General features: G+C 34.9%; 1 protein-coding gene across 3 annotated transcripts in view; it reads right to left on the reverse strand.

The window, feature by feature from the left end:
- Positions 1 to 3,928: 3,928 nt before the first annotated feature.
- ZDHHC2 (zDHHC palmitoyltransferase 2) overlaps positions 3,929 to 16,934 on the reverse strand; it is a 67,704-nt gene continuing 54,698 nt past the window's right edge. For 2 of the 3 annotated variants that reach the window (XM_082680442.1, XM_082680444.1), the window contains exons 9-13: positions 14,992 to 15,118; positions 14,627 to 14,719; positions 10,712 to 10,824; positions 8,838 to 8,912; positions 3,929 to 5,886 (exon numbers count right to left, since the gene is read on the reverse strand). In XM_082680442.1, coding sequence (XP_082536568.1) covers positions 8,872 to 8,912; positions 10,712 to 10,824; positions 14,627 to 14,719; positions 14,992 to 15,118 — 374 coding nt within the window. In that variant the 3' untranslated portion in view covers positions 3,929 to 5,886; positions 8,838 to 8,871. The remainder of the gene's footprint in view (positions 5,887 to 8,837; positions 8,913 to 10,711; positions 10,825 to 14,626; positions 14,720 to 14,991; positions 15,119 to 16,934) is intronic. The other variant, XM_082680443.1, reaches the window with a different exon arrangement.

Consider the following 16,934-nt stretch of genomic DNA (forward strand, 5'->3'; position numbering starts at 1 on the left):
ATTGCAGCCACAACATTTATTTACTGTCTATGGCTATCTTTGCACTACAATGGGAAAGCTGAGTAGCTGCTATAGAAACTGCCTATGGCATTCTCATCATTTCATGACCCGATAGCAGTTGTGCCATGTATATCTCTGAACCACAACATTTTATTATTTGTTTATATTACCAATTCATACCCACTATGTCAAAACAAGAAAAGTGCACTTTGGTGTGCTTTTTAAGGCACATCGGAGTGTGAATTATATTATCAAATTTTAATAAACTGTGACACTGTAACTGTGCTAAAAAAAAATACAACGTATGTTGATATAACCAGACTAAGCCCTCATCACAATATTCCCAACTCATGGGAAAGCAACAGGAGAATTAGCAATTTTAAAATGGAGTATCTCATCACAGCATAATTTCATAAAAATATTCATATTCATAAAAATAAAAAATGAAAATAAGCCTGCAGCCAAAGTATGTTTACAAGTGGCCCATTTGTTAGCCAAGCAAAGCTGTTTACTGATGGTGAGTTATGTATCATGTCTGAATGCAGTAGCCCAAAGAATGTATCTAGAGAAAACTTAAGCTTTGTGTACAGCTTTCTGATGAGAACAGTTGCTTGAAGAGTGGGGCACATCAGCAGTTAATTATGGAACAAGACAAATGATTGTTTTTCTTTGGCTCTTAATGAGTCAGATGTTATCAGTACTGCCAGCTGTTCTTTACTTTTGAGAAACCAGTGCTGAGTTTGAGTAAAGAAGAAACAACTACAGGTAAGAATATTTTCAAAGAAGTTGAGAAACCACTAAGTACAACCTGAAGTGGAATCTACAAGGATGTGATATAATTGATGGTGGTAAAAGTATGCATGGAGCAGGAAAAAGTTTAATTGATCAAATTTTAAAACTTGTGGAAATGTAAGGTGTTTGGTTTGGTGGGGACCCATTTCACTTGTGTCATACACCTTTGTTTTTTTTTCCTAACAAGAATTAACATTGTTTACTGATAGCTGGTGTCTTATACCACTGCAAAGACCATGTAGAAAGAGCATAAGCCAAAAAAAAAAAAACCAACATACCTGAAGTATACATCTGTATACAGACTGTCCTTCTGTTGATTCTTTCTAGCCATTTACTCCAGGGCTCATCCATATTCTCTACTTCTTGCCTAAGTATATTTTTTTAAAGAACTTTAAAACATGTTTGTTTCAGTGTATAATCTAGGTTTATTATACACTAGTGTATAGTCAAGGGTAGTCAAGTCAAGTCTAGTGTATAATCAAGGTTGCTTTTTTAAAACATTCAACTTTCACATTATAAATGATTAGGGCATTTAAGATACTTTCAATACTAGGCTTTAGGGCCTATACATACTGACAGAAAAAGAAACAAACCTAAATTCTGACAATAGTCTTAGTTTCAGCTGAATAAAAAAACAACAGAACTGAAGCTTTCCATGGTAACAGTTCTTTAATTCAGCATCAACAGAACTCTACTTTGGGGCATTATGTTTTTTTCTTAATTTGATTAAGCACCTTTATCTGTCAAACAAGAAACATTAAGTATTAAATTCAGGTCAGGATTGAACTCCTTACATTGTTAAATCTTCCCTAGAAGATGCAACAAAAATCAGTTTGTTTTCATGAATCATAAAATAATATGTCCCTTCTGAGCAATAAGGAGCTGCTTTAGCATAAACCAGAGCTTAAAGTCACTTATCAAAAGGCCCCCTTTGGTTTAATTGGTACTCAGAAATAAGTCAACACAAAAGATGAATAACATTAACACATTTTCCCCCCAACTGTAAACTAACAGTACAGAAATACTGAATATTGGCTATATGAACAGTAACATCGAAGATCTACGTTTGGGCGTTGTCACCATTTTGTTTTTGCTGTCACTCTTTTGCAGTGAGAGGGCTTCAAGAGATTTAAAGTTGTCTTTATTGACATTGGCCAGACTTTCATTTGACCTTTTTGTTGGTAAAGAACAATTCAAGGGTGCTAGAGACTGAGCTCTTAATAACCTAGACTGCATTATGGACAAGCATCCTCTTTACTTACATCCTTTTTTTTTGGAAGATGGAAAAAACATCCTATTTCAGAGCCTCCTGCTATACTGAACATCGTGCTGGGAGATACTTCATAGTTTGTGATCCACAGGAGTTCCTTTGAAACAAGCCTACTTGAACTCATCCCTTCAGTGATGTCCACTTGATACAAATCGGGACACTACTGTAAAAGAATAACAAATCCATCATGGCAAAGACAAAAGGAAGGGTGCACGGTTTGGACCATTATAAAGTCTAACACAGTTGCCTGTGTTCTGTAACAAAGTAAGATATTTTGGTAGTAAATTCTAAATCTAGTGGAGGAAGAGATTGCTCAGTTTTAAAATCAAGACTTCTCTAATGTTGGAATGTATTTAATGTTTTTAGTAAGTGACATGATCAAATTGCTAAAGTTTTAATAAACATTAGAATCTATGAATTTTTACCAAGGTAAAAAAATTCTGGTGGTGTCTTTGTAAAAGAGTAACAAATCCTTGAGGTGTGTAACACAATTTGCTTCCACAGGTAAGAGGAAATACTTCTAAGTTGGCTAAGTATGTGGAAAAGGAGTGCAGGCTGTTAAAAAACATTTGGGGTTACTTAGAACAGTTTTCCACAGAAGGATCTTACCCAGAGATGTATGTTACTAGCGAAAATCCATTGTTGAAATGCATCACTTCAGATAAAATGTTAGCAGATCAGAACTTGTAGTCTGTGGAAGGGGGATGGTCGTACTGGAGGATACCTTCATCACGGTTTACAGTGTAAGTGGATTTGCGTTTAAGTTTTATGAGGTTAGAATATACGTGGTGGCTTTTCTAAAAAAAATTCATTATAGTATCAGAACTATCACTTTTACAGGTAAATATTTGACAATAAGTGTGTACCACAGTATACAGTAAGAATCAGCCCAGCAGGTTTACATGTACTATTGCAAAATAGGGAAAATTTGCTAGTTTATAATATAAGGGAGTAGCAGCTTTTTCACAGGTTTTCTTGAAGCATGAATCACGTTTCTAGCTTAATTTTTTATGAACATGGTTTATAAGACCTTTGTGTATGATTTTCCCAGTGAAGATGGTTTTCTGTCAAACATATGCCATATTTCCAACAGTTATCTATTGATTACAGCACACTCAAATGTTAGTCTTTTTCTAATTGTCCTCAGACTCCTTTAACTACTAATGAGCAATCACCTCATCCTGTCCTCCACTTCATCTCCAAAGACCTATGTTATAACCAGGTTGTAGACATGAATCTTGCCTGCAGGAGCTCTGGTAGATGATTAGGAAAAGTATATCTTTAAAGCAACTTAGATTGTTAGTGCAAAGGCAATTTCATATAGACAGCTAACAAAGGTGATCAACCAGACTTTATTATGGTATAACAGGAGGGAATTCATAGATAAGCACTTACTTGAATGTCTCATCATTGTATTCAGATGCAGTTTTTTTCTCTTTGAAAAAAACAAATCTTTCACTGCACAATGGCAAATAGCTAATGTATATGAAGCATTTGTACAACATTTTTAAATGAAAAAATTCTTAAATATTGATACCTATATGATATAATCTCTAAAAACAGGAAAAATCAAAATTATCATTTAATGGACTGTCAGGACATACTTCAAGTGTCTTCAAGTTTGAGTTAAGCAATTAAATTTTTTAAAGCAAAGTGTTTAAAGTGTTTTTAAGGTACATTTTATAAATATATACAAAACGTAGGTCTATTTGATGCTCTGTTCACTCAGATAAAATTTATACTGCAAATCTAATGATATGCCATCATCTCCAAAAATTATAACCCCTTAGAGTTAAAAACAAAACTAAACAAAAAACATTTTAAAGATTAGTCACTGTATGAAACCAAAAAGGGAACCATTACAACTTAATGAGAAAAACTTTATTTTGAAAAATGTTTTCATCTGATTCTAATGTATATTGACTTATGGATTTGAATAATTACATGAAAGAGCTAAAGGGAGGGGGGGAAATTAACAGTACTCTAGCAAGGTAAAGAATAAAAATCCCTCTTTTTCCCCTAATTTCTAGTTTGACAGGAGGGGTCACCCAACAGAATCCTATCCGTAAAAACAGCTCTAGTACTGTGCTTTGAAAAACATCTGGCTGCATATAATTCTGAATACATTATGTGATGCTCTTGCCCTTAAGACTTCTAACAGGAGCTATAGGTTCCAACCTGGCACTTCAGGTAATGAAAACGATGACCAAACAATGCTTTAGGATAAAAGTAAGAATGTATCATATCTTCCGAGTTTTCTTGAAGTAGATTGTCAGATCAAAATCTTTAGTTTAAAAAAAAAACCTGAAAAAGACCACCATCCTATTACTCAAAGAATTGCACTCAAATGATTTATAAAATGGACTGGGCTGACACTGGTTCTTTTATGAAGTCATTTAATATAAAACTTCATATTTTTAGCAAGGATGAGCAAATGCAAAGATCTGTTACTCCATTATCCTCTGGTCTTCTAGTCTACTTTGTGTTGAGTTTATCTAATTCAGATTTTGAAAACTTTAATACCATTTTCTCTTTGTTTAAATACCAGTTCCTTAGCTGTGTAGTCTTAAAGGGTAATCTGCTTTAAATTCTCAAAATCAGTACCAAAAAAATGTATACAGCGTATTCTAATTGCTAACATTTACAAAACTTGCACTCCATCAAATTAAAAAAGAATAAGACTCTTTAATAGTGCATAGAAGGCACAAGAGCTTCTTAGTATATTTACTGAAGCCGAACATTTTGGCATCAACAAACACACCACTGTAGTTTATCTTAAACTCAGTTTCCAAACAGCACACCATTCAGTTCCTGTGGGACTAAATTTCCAAAAGGATATGACTTTTGTTTGATGATTTGCATAATTTAATCTTAACAGGTATTTGAGGACCTATGTAGTTTAACTGTCATACTTCTGATGAGAGGAAAAAGAAATAATATAGATGTCAATGAAGGATTAATTCATTGGCCCATCAGGGATTCTTAACAAAAATTCAATGTTTGCTATGTTCAATGGAATAACCTAAAAAGAGACTTTTAAAAGCTAAACCAGCAAAAGAATATCATAAACCAATCTTCATAATTGTTATTATAGACTTTCCCCCATTTTCAGATAATTAAAATAAATGAAAAATATATTTCTGATGTAATAGAAATGTATTAATTCTGACAAAGATTTTCCAGCCAGTTGAGCTCAAGCTTCAATGATCACTTCTTTTCCAGCAGGGAACAAAGGCTAGAATTAAAGTCTGGCAAAAAAAAAAAAAAGGATGGTCATCTTCAACTGCAGGCCACTTGAAATTTGTAATGATTCATAGTTTTTACAGTTCACGCAGCCTAAGGCTAGATTCACATCAGAGGGAGTAAACAAGTCTCATCTGCTACCTCCACCTTCTGGTAGGTAACAGGTTTTACGAATAAAGCTTATCATTATAATGTTACGTGAAATCTTTTAAATCTCAATATCTTAATAGTCTCAATTTTCTGAATCAGAAAATCAGAGGATCAGTGGGTTTTTTATGTGGTAAGTTGTGCTCCCCAAATATCTGGGTGAAAACTGGCCCATGAATTTATTCCAAGTTTTTATGATAGAAGATATTTTTGTCCTTGATTCATAAACCATAACTACTTTTAATGTTTAAGAGGAATCTGTGTTAGCTGAAACAATCTGTACACTGGAGTAAAAATGTGTTATGTTTTAAGCAACAGCTTGGAGAGAAACGGTCAATTCACATTCTGCATATCCAGCCAGAGGGCGTGGGAACAGCTAGTTAGTGGTGCCTTCCTGCGGGAAGCCTCTTCCATCCATCGACAGCACTGATTACCTTGGGATGAAACAGAAAACATGAAACTCTCGTGTTAACTCTAAAAATACAAGCAAACAAAAAATGAACCAACTCATTCATTGTTGCAATAACATCCCTTGTTCAAAATTAAATGTTTTCTATACTAGAAGGCTCATCAGATGAGTTCTTGAATATAGACAGAACTTTACATCAATTCTCAAACTATAATACACACATACAAGAGAAGAGGATCTTGTTAAAATGCAGAAAATACAGATTCTGATTCAGTAAGTCTAGGGTAAGGTCCACAATTCTGCATTTCTGTTAAGCTCCAGGTGATGTCAATACTGCTGGTTTGGGGCCCCAATTTGAGCCACAGGGTTCTATGTTCTTAGTTCTGAATTTGTCTGAGGCCAATAGGAGTATACAAGTGACAAGTGAGTTGTGAGGGGATTTAGGGAAGTAATTCTGAAATACCATGTGCATAGAATCACAGCATTTTGAAGTTTCTATTGTGTAAGAGTGAAGGTTGGGCAGGCTGAGTTTAACCTATACTTTAGCACTATTATGGATTTAGGCACATTTTCACTGTGTGGAAACTATACTGAACCAAGAAATATTTTATAAAAAGGTCACAGGTCATTTACTAATATAATTGAAAAAGGAGAAGAGATATCATTTAGTAATATAATCAAATTAGGTGTATCAATATCAGATAATATTGTTCAGGTTAAATGTGTATTGAATGAATTGCAAGTCTGAGGTATAAAGCAGGAAAAACTTTAAAAAACTATTTTGACTATCAGCTACCTTAGGAAAATTCAATTTTTTAAGGAACTTTTCACTGGTATGTCAACAGAATGAAAAACATTACATCAGAAAACACTTTTTTTTTTTCTTTTACGTCAACGCAGTTGATTCATGCTACAATTGGGTTTTTATGACCACTACTGTCATATATTTAAGTGTAGTAACATCAACTTCCTGTGAGATATTAAACATCAATGATGTTATTTTATCGCCCATTTACCAACTGTTTATTTAGAACCTACTATGTGTCTGGCACTGCAAAGGGTCGAGAATAATGATGAACAAACACAACACTGATCTTGTCAAAATACTGGGAAATCTACCGGATTTACACACAAAGTTACGTTACTATGTAAGCTTATAAAATATTTCACACAGATAACCTCACATACAATGGTAATTATAACTAATTCAACGTACTAAAAAAAATCCTGTGAAACTCTGTATGCTTTACAGAACTATGTTCTGTAAAATACTTTGCTTGTGGTATTAGCTAATGATTCATATTTATATGATCAGTTATATTTTAAGAATTATTTCCAGAAATTTACACTGTATTCACTAATTAACCAAATTAAGAACATTAAATTCTCACGATCCTAACCATAGTTACAATCAATCTGATCTACTATACCATCATATAGAGTAATCTAAAACCAAAACACTGGCCAAATGGCACACAGAATTACATGGCTATTCATCAAAACCAAAACCAAGTAAAATAAAAACCAGATATCCATGAACTACTTCGACACAATTTTGTTTTAGGTGCTACTCTCTTGCTAGGTCACAGTTTTATAAGTAGAGAGTTATCTTGATAATTTCAATGTTCAATTCTTCATATATTTTTTTAATTTTTAAAAATTTTATTGAAGTACAGTTGATTTACAATGTTGTATTAATTTCTGCTGTACATCAAAGTGATTCAGTTATACATATATACATATATTCTTTTTCATATTCTTTTCCATTCTGGTTTACCAAGGCTATTGAATAGTTCCCTGTGCTATACAGCAGGACCTTGTTGTTTATCTATCCGATATAAAATAGTTTGCAACTGCTAATCCCAAACTCCCAATCCTTTTCCCTTCCACCACCCTCCCCCTTGACAACCACAAGTCCAATTCTTCATATTGTTTACTGGAACAGTACACATAGTTGTTTGATTTGTTAAGATGTTTATGGCTTTGTTCCAAAGGGGCTCCTTACTGTAGCTTTTTATTGACCGCAGCCTTATAAATAGATTTCACTTTAAGGAAACTAATTTGGAACTACAGGTTTAAAAAAATTACGGGTTAAAGAAAATGACTTGGAACACCTAGTATTTTAAGGATGACACATGCTCTGGGGTCCTACTGTGACCAAAAATAGGGGTGGCAGAGATTTGTGCTAACAAGATATAATTATCTTGTATTTAGACCCAGTGAGATTCAACTAATGGGTGGTCAAGAATAAGACCACTGGATATCCTGAAGGAAAGAAAAAAAAAATTGCATGATCCTATGAAATGACAAGACAATTGTCATGTAAAATTCAATATTTTAGGATCAATCTTTGCTATTTAATGCATTACTGTAAAAATGAATTTTGTTCAACTTATATTTTATCAAGTTAACCTAAGTACTAGCTAACATTCAAGCTAAATCCATGTCCAGAGGTCTCCAGCATGACTGATGCAATCCCAAGGGTCAGCTAAGACATTGTATTTGTGTCACTCATAAGTAAATGTTGGGACTTCCCTGGTGGTGCGGTGGTTGAGAATCCGCCTGCCAATGCAGGTGACCTGGGTTCGAGCCCCGGTCCAGGAGGATCCCACATGCTGCGGAGCAACTAGGCCTGTGCGCCACAACTGCTGAGCCTGCGCTCTAGAGCCTGTGAGCCACAACTACTGAGCTCGCGTGCCACAACTACTGTAGCCCGTGCCCCTGGAGCCCCTGCTCCACAACGGGGTGGGGGGCCACCACAGTAAGAAGCCCGTGCACCGCAACAAAGAGGGGCCCCCTCTCGCCTCAACTGGAGAAAGTCCGTGCGCAGAAACAAAGACCCAACGCAGCCAAAAATAAATAAATAAATTTATAAAAAAAAAAAAAAATAAATGTTTATGGCAACTATTTGCCCTAGGAGAGCTAGAGAACTGTTGAAAATATAAAACATAACAATAAAGGAAAAGCTTTTCTTACTTCCGTGAAGTATGAGTAAATTTTGTTAGAAGAGTTAATTCTCATTCTCCATGGTAAGTGCAGGATTGCTCATACCTTCAAGAAAGAACATAAGTTAGCAATTTTTGTTGTTGCTTTTGAACAAATAGGCAGAGACTTGTTTATTCAGTCATGAATCCTACCAGTGTTTTTCCAAAAGTGACCTGTACGTAGTATGGGTATTTAGAAGATGTTGTATAGAACACACACACACATACAGTACAGTTCGCCACAACCGGTGTCACAAAAAAAGCACTTTAAAAACAGTTAAATATATACACCTGAGGAAGTAGGGGTGTGAATAAAATAATGTAAGAAACACTGAGCCTGGCACTTCTCACACTACCTTAAATCACTGTTTTCTAATTCTTCATCTACCGACCTCATTCTTGTCAAACTAATCTGGGAGCCCTTTCTCATCTCACCATTTTCATATTTCTCTTCCTTCTTTTACACCATCCTTTAAACTTTAAATAATTTCTCAATTTATCTATCACAGTAACAGAAAATTAATCTATGTCTCCAAACTAACAGCACACAGAAACCAGAATATCTCTTCTACATTAATGTAGAGCTATAAAGTGAAATATGAATCTCTTCTGAAAGACAGTTCTTTGTCTTTCTACCCCCCAAATATACATCACTTCTTTGTCTCTAAGGAAACTGAGGGATTCAAAAGGCAAACAGGTGTCATCAATTTTGTTCAGGTAATACCTAGTCCCTCCCATAGACTGGAAAATGGAATGGAATGTTTGAAGGTGAAGAGACAGACCAAATTATGAACACTCAAATCACGGGGATCTTCAGAGGGCGTACGCATTTCTCAAGAACAAGACTCTTTAAAGAAAGAGAGAATGTGACTGATTACATATTAAATAATGACTTAGGAATTTTTACTCAGGACTATCTGTTTGTTTTTCACTAAATCCCAAAGAGATTTCAAATAAACCAGGAAACACTTTAAAGTGCAGTAAGCCAAAGTCAGGCAAGCACTAGGAAAAGGTTTGAAGAGAAGACTAGAAATGAAGGGGAAACATTTGAAGACTTAAATAGGTCAATTTGGAGATTTTCTGGCTAACAGTGCCTTAATTGAGCATGCATGGTTTTGCACTCAGGAGACCACACATATAATATATACACACCCCTGCACATATGATCACGTATTTTGTTTAATACTTAACAACCCTGAGAAATAAGTAGTATGTTAAAGATGAAGCTAAGTCTAAAGGAGGTTAAGTAACTTAACAAATACCACACACTGATTAGGTGCCCAAATTGGGATTTGATATCAGGTCTGTCTGCCTTCAAACACTTCCTTGTTTTTTGCCAATAACCTATATTGACCCAAATCATCAAAAGAGTCAAATCAACAATAACAAGAGAACTGTGAGTGGGATATGAAGAAATGACAGGTAGCTAAAGTTATAGCAATTCTGCAATGGCTTTACTTCGACATTTTGAAATGGATAAAACTTTTGAGTAAAAACTACATAATTTGAGATCCCTTTCAGTAGATAGTTTTCAACCTTTTGTCTGAGCTTACTGCACTTTTTCCAATTTTTAAATAAATTATATTTTGAGTTTATCAGTTTATTTAATATGCGGTAATAAAGATTTGGTTTTCTAAATTGGAAAAAGGCCATGTAAATCTATTTTTCACAAAATGATTTTCTACAGCTTCCAGACATTAATCAAAGCACTTCACAAGCAGTTCTTTGAAAACAGTTCTATATTTACAACGGTAGTCTGACTCCAAAACAAGAAAAATTCTACAGCTAATAAGAATGAAAAATTTTTACCACTTTCACCTTTTAAAAATAAAATATATCGAAATAGCCGAACAAGCATACTCTTACCAGCTTTACCTTTTCCCAGGTTTGTGCTGTTCTCTGTCCAAGATTGAGAATCAGTAAGAAGGTGGCTCTGGGACTCTCTCAATGGCTTTGCAGGAAATTGATGGTTTTCAGGACTGAATAACAATAATTATCATCATGATCATTAGGTTAACTCTTGATAGTATTAGAGTGAGTGTTTTGCAAAGGATGGAACTCAACCCACTTGTGGTGCAAGATAATTGTAGGAGTTACACAAGAGAATTTGGGGAAAACAGGAACAAGGCATTAAATCACACTGACTCACAATGAAAAAAGCGTTCTTGCTTCAGTTCACTTTTCTTTCTTCTGATTACGATACAATGACAATCTCTGACTTTGGCAAATCTCCATTCTTAATATGGAGAACAGGCCTCAGCCTAAGACTTTAGCAGGTAAGGGAATCTAGTTAGAACTTAACAGTATTTTATTATTGATTTTATTTTTTTTTAAGTTATATTCTATGGCAAATTATACTAATTTCTCATTTATGACAGTGATATAAAGTTTGGTTTAAAAAAATTTAAGTGGCAATTTAAATAAAAATATTAAAGAAAAATTAATTTTACAAGTGGAAAAAATATGGGAAAAAATATATGAAGATGATGGTAGAAAGATAAGTTTGAGAAAAACTGACCTACTTATTGTTTCTAAAGTGGCCTAACTGGTCTCGAACAAAGAATTCTCTATCTTTCTCTATAAAACTGAAACAACAAATTTGAACGTTATCTTGCAGGAATGTTGAAAACATCTGACATTGTCAGGTCTTAAAAATCTGATGTTTAATTTGGTAAATAAAGAGTTTAAAAGAAAGACTTTAGGTTTTAAAATTTAAGTAGACATGCCACATATGACATATTAGATGGTATGAAAAAAATGTACATAAAATAGCATTTCACTTAGATTAAAAAAATTATTGGCACAGAAACTATTAGTGTATTATTTTACAACACACCAAAACAGAAATTATAATAATGTTCAAAAGAAAAACCCACTTAAAATTCTTCCAAGAGTAATTTCACATATTTTAGTTGACTATAACTATTATATTTTTTAAAGGATATGCCTTTGCTCCTTAACAATTACCTCATATCTAAAATTTGACACTATTTCAATTTTGTGCTGCTTTAACAACCCCTTACTAAAATTTTGGGAGGAAAATCTTAAAAAAGAAAAGCTTGTCTCCTATTCATATGAAATATCTCTTTTACTCTAATTCTAATTATTCCTCAGGAAAGGGACCTTAGACCAAGTACAGCTAACTAAGTCCTGGTTTAAGGACTGCTTGGAGATTCATTACTGCTAACAGGAATCTAACAAATGGCAAGGATCCACTCATTCAACAATACTCATTGAGTATCTGTTACATCAGTGAGGAAAGTCTTTGATCTCATGGAAGTTCTGTTGTAACTGAGGAAGAAGTATAATAAATATATAGTAAGTCAGGTGGTAAGGAGAGCTCTGACGACAGTAAAAGACAGTATGAAGGGAATGGAGGGGCAAGTTACAATTATCCAAGGGTTTCCAAAGGCGGCCTCTACTGTAAAGCTACACCTGAGCAGAAAGTGAAGTGAAGGCACAGACCGTTCAGATATCCAGAGGAAGAACCTTTAGGAATAGGAACTGGCAAGTACAAAGCCGCTAAATAAGGAACATGCCTGGTATATCTGAGGACCAGCAAGATCCGTGTGTCTGAGGATTGTGAGTGCCGGGAAGGTGGTACGGGGTGACATCGAGAGGTGTTGGGGAAGAGATTAGTCAGCGCAAGGTAAGGACATTCATTAGCTTTTATTCTGAGCAAGATGGACAATCAGTGGAGGGTTCTGAGCAGAAGAGTGACACAATATGATTTACGCTTTAAAAGGATCACTCTGACATTTTAATGGAGAATAAACTGGAGGAGGGCAAACATGGAATCAGAAAGGTCAGGAACGAAGGTACTGAAATAATCCATGTGAGAAATGATGGCTTGGACCAGGAAAGCAGCCTTGGAGGTGGTAAGAAAGTATCCAGGTTATAGATATATCTGGAGGGGACATCTGACAGGATCTACATCTGTATATACAGGGTCCCTGAAAGAGAGGAATCTAGTATGACTCCCAAGTTTCTGGCCTGAGCATCTGGGAGAATGGAGGTCACTACTACTGATACATGAAAGAATGAAGAAGAATCGAGTTTTGGGTGGGGCAAGGGTAGAGATGGCTTGGAATCAAGAGTTCTGCTTTGCACCTGTTCAGCTGGCAATGACTTTTAGATGTTTAGGTGGGACCACTGTGTAGACAATCAAATATACAACTCTGGAGTACACAGGGGAGACCAGCACTAGCCATAGACAATTCATAGGGGCTAATCGGGGGAGATTATAGAATTTTGTAGAAGAGACTTTAGCTGTCAAAATCCAATCTCAACATTTAAAGGAAAGGGAAGAGAAGCCCGGAGAGGTTACGTGACCTCTTCTAGATCACCTAGCTGGGTAACAGTGCCAGAACTAGGATTTCTCCCAATGCCCATTGTACATTTAGTAGGAGAGATACTATCTCTAAAACCCAAATAGTCTTAAACTACAAAAACCTCTTAACAAGGATAAAAAAAAATTATTGAAAACTACTGTTAACTTTTATAAAAGCAGGAAAGCATTCTAAGTAATTTATTAAAACTAGATTTTTCTGCCCTGAGGTATATAAAAAAAAATTAGCATTTAGCTCTGTGGAATTTTAAAGCCAAAACTCACAGGGCAGGACCCAGTAAGACTCTGGTGCCTTTGAATGTCCCTGTGACACACATGAGAACGGCCTCCTCATTAACTAACTGGTAGAGCCTGGACTGCACATAGCTCACTCTAGGGATGGGGGGGGGCAAATAGGTTTCATCTCATGACAATTTAAGATGACTTTGGAATGGCTGCCAGAATCACCACCTTGGGATGGATGCTGGGGTCACATCAGGCTCCAAGGGACAAAGCGCTGTGATCAATAAGAAACACGAACTAGATGGGGAGACTATAAGCATAGGTGCTGTGAACACAGTATTCCAGCAACTAAGAAAACCTTTAAAATTTAATGATATTATGGTCATGCTTTTACTATTGGCTTTCATTTAAAAATTAGAGGTATGGTCACATCAAAAAAAAAAGTCTGTCTTGAACATGTAAAAAAATGTTTCAACTTAAAACTTCAGGTAGAGCATTTTGAAACGTTTAGATAGTTTTGCCTTTTGGCAGTTAGTAGCCAAGTCAGAATCCAATTTCAGGTCTTCCTCAAATGCCTGATAGACTGGAACCAAAAGAGACTTAAAGCAGTAACCAAAGTCTCCAGACAATGAATTTCCAAGACTCCCTCCTTTCTCTCTCCACAGAAATGGCTCAGATCATGCTTAGAGGTCTTGGAAGAGTACCAAGGATATGGTGCCCATTGCTAACGGGACTGTCAAGCAGATGTCTGGGATTCCACTTCATCTCCAAAGGCCTGATCCAGGCAGGGAAGTTTTTTGATCTCTTTATAACGGTTACGGCCGAGAAGAAAGGCCCGGAGGGTCAGAGGGAAAGTTTACCCTGTCTGCTCACCTGATCACTAGGGGGACTAATTTGGACTTACGTTATTTTCTTTTAAGCACCACATTTAAAAAAATCATAATTTATTTCCGTTAACAAAAATGTATAGAGAGTTAACACCTGTTTACTGACCACCCAGATTGATAACAGAATTTTATAATTATGACTGAAGCTCCCTATGTAACCCTCCCCAGTCATACTTTCCTCTCACCCTCATTCCAGGTAGAAACCAGTGTAGTAAATTATCTTAAGTTCTTAAAATTTTTTTTTCAAAGGAACATATAATTGAAGGACGCAAGAGGATAAAATATATTCTTTGAAAGTAAAATAGAAAAAAAAAATGGACTCACTTTTTAGATGATGAATTCAATCCTGCAGGAGTAGATGGCTGTTCAGGATCCTGGTTAACAAGGCAAGTTGGAAAGGAGCAGCCATCACCTAGACTGTAATTAAAATAAAAACTTACAATTATGCAGTAAAAAAGATGATCTCTGTGAGTAGAACATAGTTATATTATGGACAAAGCGTGTATATCAGACATTGGCTTGAATGTGGTATGTTTATGGAGATGTGAGTCAATTGATTTCCACACTGATATAACAGTGAGTCATAAAATAATACTGTAAAAAATAGTTTTTATGCAGAATTACAGAGTTCTTTTGTTGGATTACTTCTATTTTCAGTCTAAACCCTGAAAATTTTCACAACAAAGTACCTTGAAAAAATGGGTAGCAACCAGTACTTCTTCTCATCACCAAAAACCTGTCGCATATTTTTACTGAAACCCAAGCTGAATCCATTCTTATCTGTTCCATGTCGAAATACTGGACTTCTAAATGCCTCTAGAAAAGATGGTAGAGCAATCACATGAGTAAAGAGCACATCATCTAGCAACCCCTATAGTTAGAAATGACGGAATTAAATGAAGAAACTCTGAAAACCAATGGCTAGCCTCCTGTGACTGCTTCTGTGCCTATCAACAGCCCTGCAATGAAGACTGTCTATTCTTTTAAAACAAACATAAAATATGATTAGATCTATTTTAGTTTTTAAGTAACCCTTTTATTCTTGTAGCAGCACATCTGCATTGCAGAAAATTAGAAAATGCAAACAAGTAAATAAAACTTTACATCTTCTAAATCTTTATTAAATGGACGGCTGGATGGATAGAGAAAATAATTACAAATGTACATTTTTTTAACCAAAGTGCGACTAAAGATACATTCTACAACCTTTTTTCAGTTAGTAAATTCCATTTTCCAATTTCATTAAAATTTTATCTCATCCAATCATAATTTTTTTTCTAGCTGATCAAAAATGTACTTTAAAGCTCTTTGTCCAAACCAGGGTCCAATGCAGAGCCGTACATCATAGCTGGTTATGCCCACTCTGCATATGGAAGCTGAGGTTCAGAGAGACCGTGCAACTTGCTCAAAATATCACAAAAAATAAATGACAGAAGTGGAACTTGAACAAGGTCATCAAAGTTCTGTCTATGATGCTACATTTTCTTCTTAAATAATGCCGAGATGCAAAATCTAACATGTTAGTTTTGGGGTGCAAATAAACATAGAAGTGTAATGATTTCTGCCCATAATTTAAAAAAGGAAAAATATAACTAGCAGAGTCATGGTACTATGAAAAATGTGATTTGCAAGATCCTTAACATTTATCAACCTAGGTTATATAGCTTTTTATAAAACGCTTTAATAATTATAGGACCATACTGTCCAGAGGAAGTTCTTTCAGTGTTACAAGTTAAATCTAGACGTTTCTAGAAATTAAAAGCTAGTAGAAAAATTTACGTTTGAAAAATAATTTAATTGTTCTACATATAATTTGAAATAAGGTACTTTGTTTAGAAATTATTATACCAATATTTTCACCCTAATAGTACTTGCTGAGATAAGATTTCACCTGAATCCTAAAAATGAACATTCACTGACTATATACTACAATTAATCTTCACTGACTATTATAATAATGGAATCTCATAGCCAGTATCACACTCTTTTGATTACTATAGATTTGTTGCAAGTTTTATAAACAGGAAGAACTTAACAATTTTTTTTGGTGGATATTGTTTTTGCTATTTGGGGCCCCTTGAAATTCCATATGAATTTGAAGATTAGCTTTTCCATTTATGCATGAAAGGCCATTGAAATTGTAATAGAAATTTCAATAATCTCCTTTGGGATGGTTCATTGATAGTATATAGAAACACAACTGATTTTTTTGCATATTGATCATGCAACTTTGCAGATTTTATTAGCTCTAATAGTTTTTACTGTGGATTCTTTACGGTTTTCTATATATAAGATCATTTCATCCACAAAAACAATAGTTTTATGTCTTCCTGTGCAATTTGAATGCCTTAATTACTTTTCTTGAGTAATTTCTCTGGCTAGAATTTCCAGTACAGTGCTGAACAGCAATAGTGAAAGACGGAATCCTTGGTTTATTTATTTAGGGCAAAGGTTTATTTTTCACCACTGAGTATCATATTAGCTGAGAACTTCTCATAAAGTCCTTGGCAGGTTGTAGAAGTTCCCTTCCATTCCAGCTTAAGTGTTTTTATCATCAAAGGGCGTTGTATTTTGTCAAACACTTTTTCTGTTACAGTTGAGATAAAAATGTGCTTTTTTCCCCTTCATTCTA

This window comes from Grampus griseus (assembly GCF_964374135.1).
Source record: "Grampus griseus genome assembly, chromosome: 21".
Taxonomy (NCBI): Eukaryota; Metazoa; Chordata; class Mammalia; order Artiodactyla; family Delphinidae; genus Grampus; species Grampus griseus.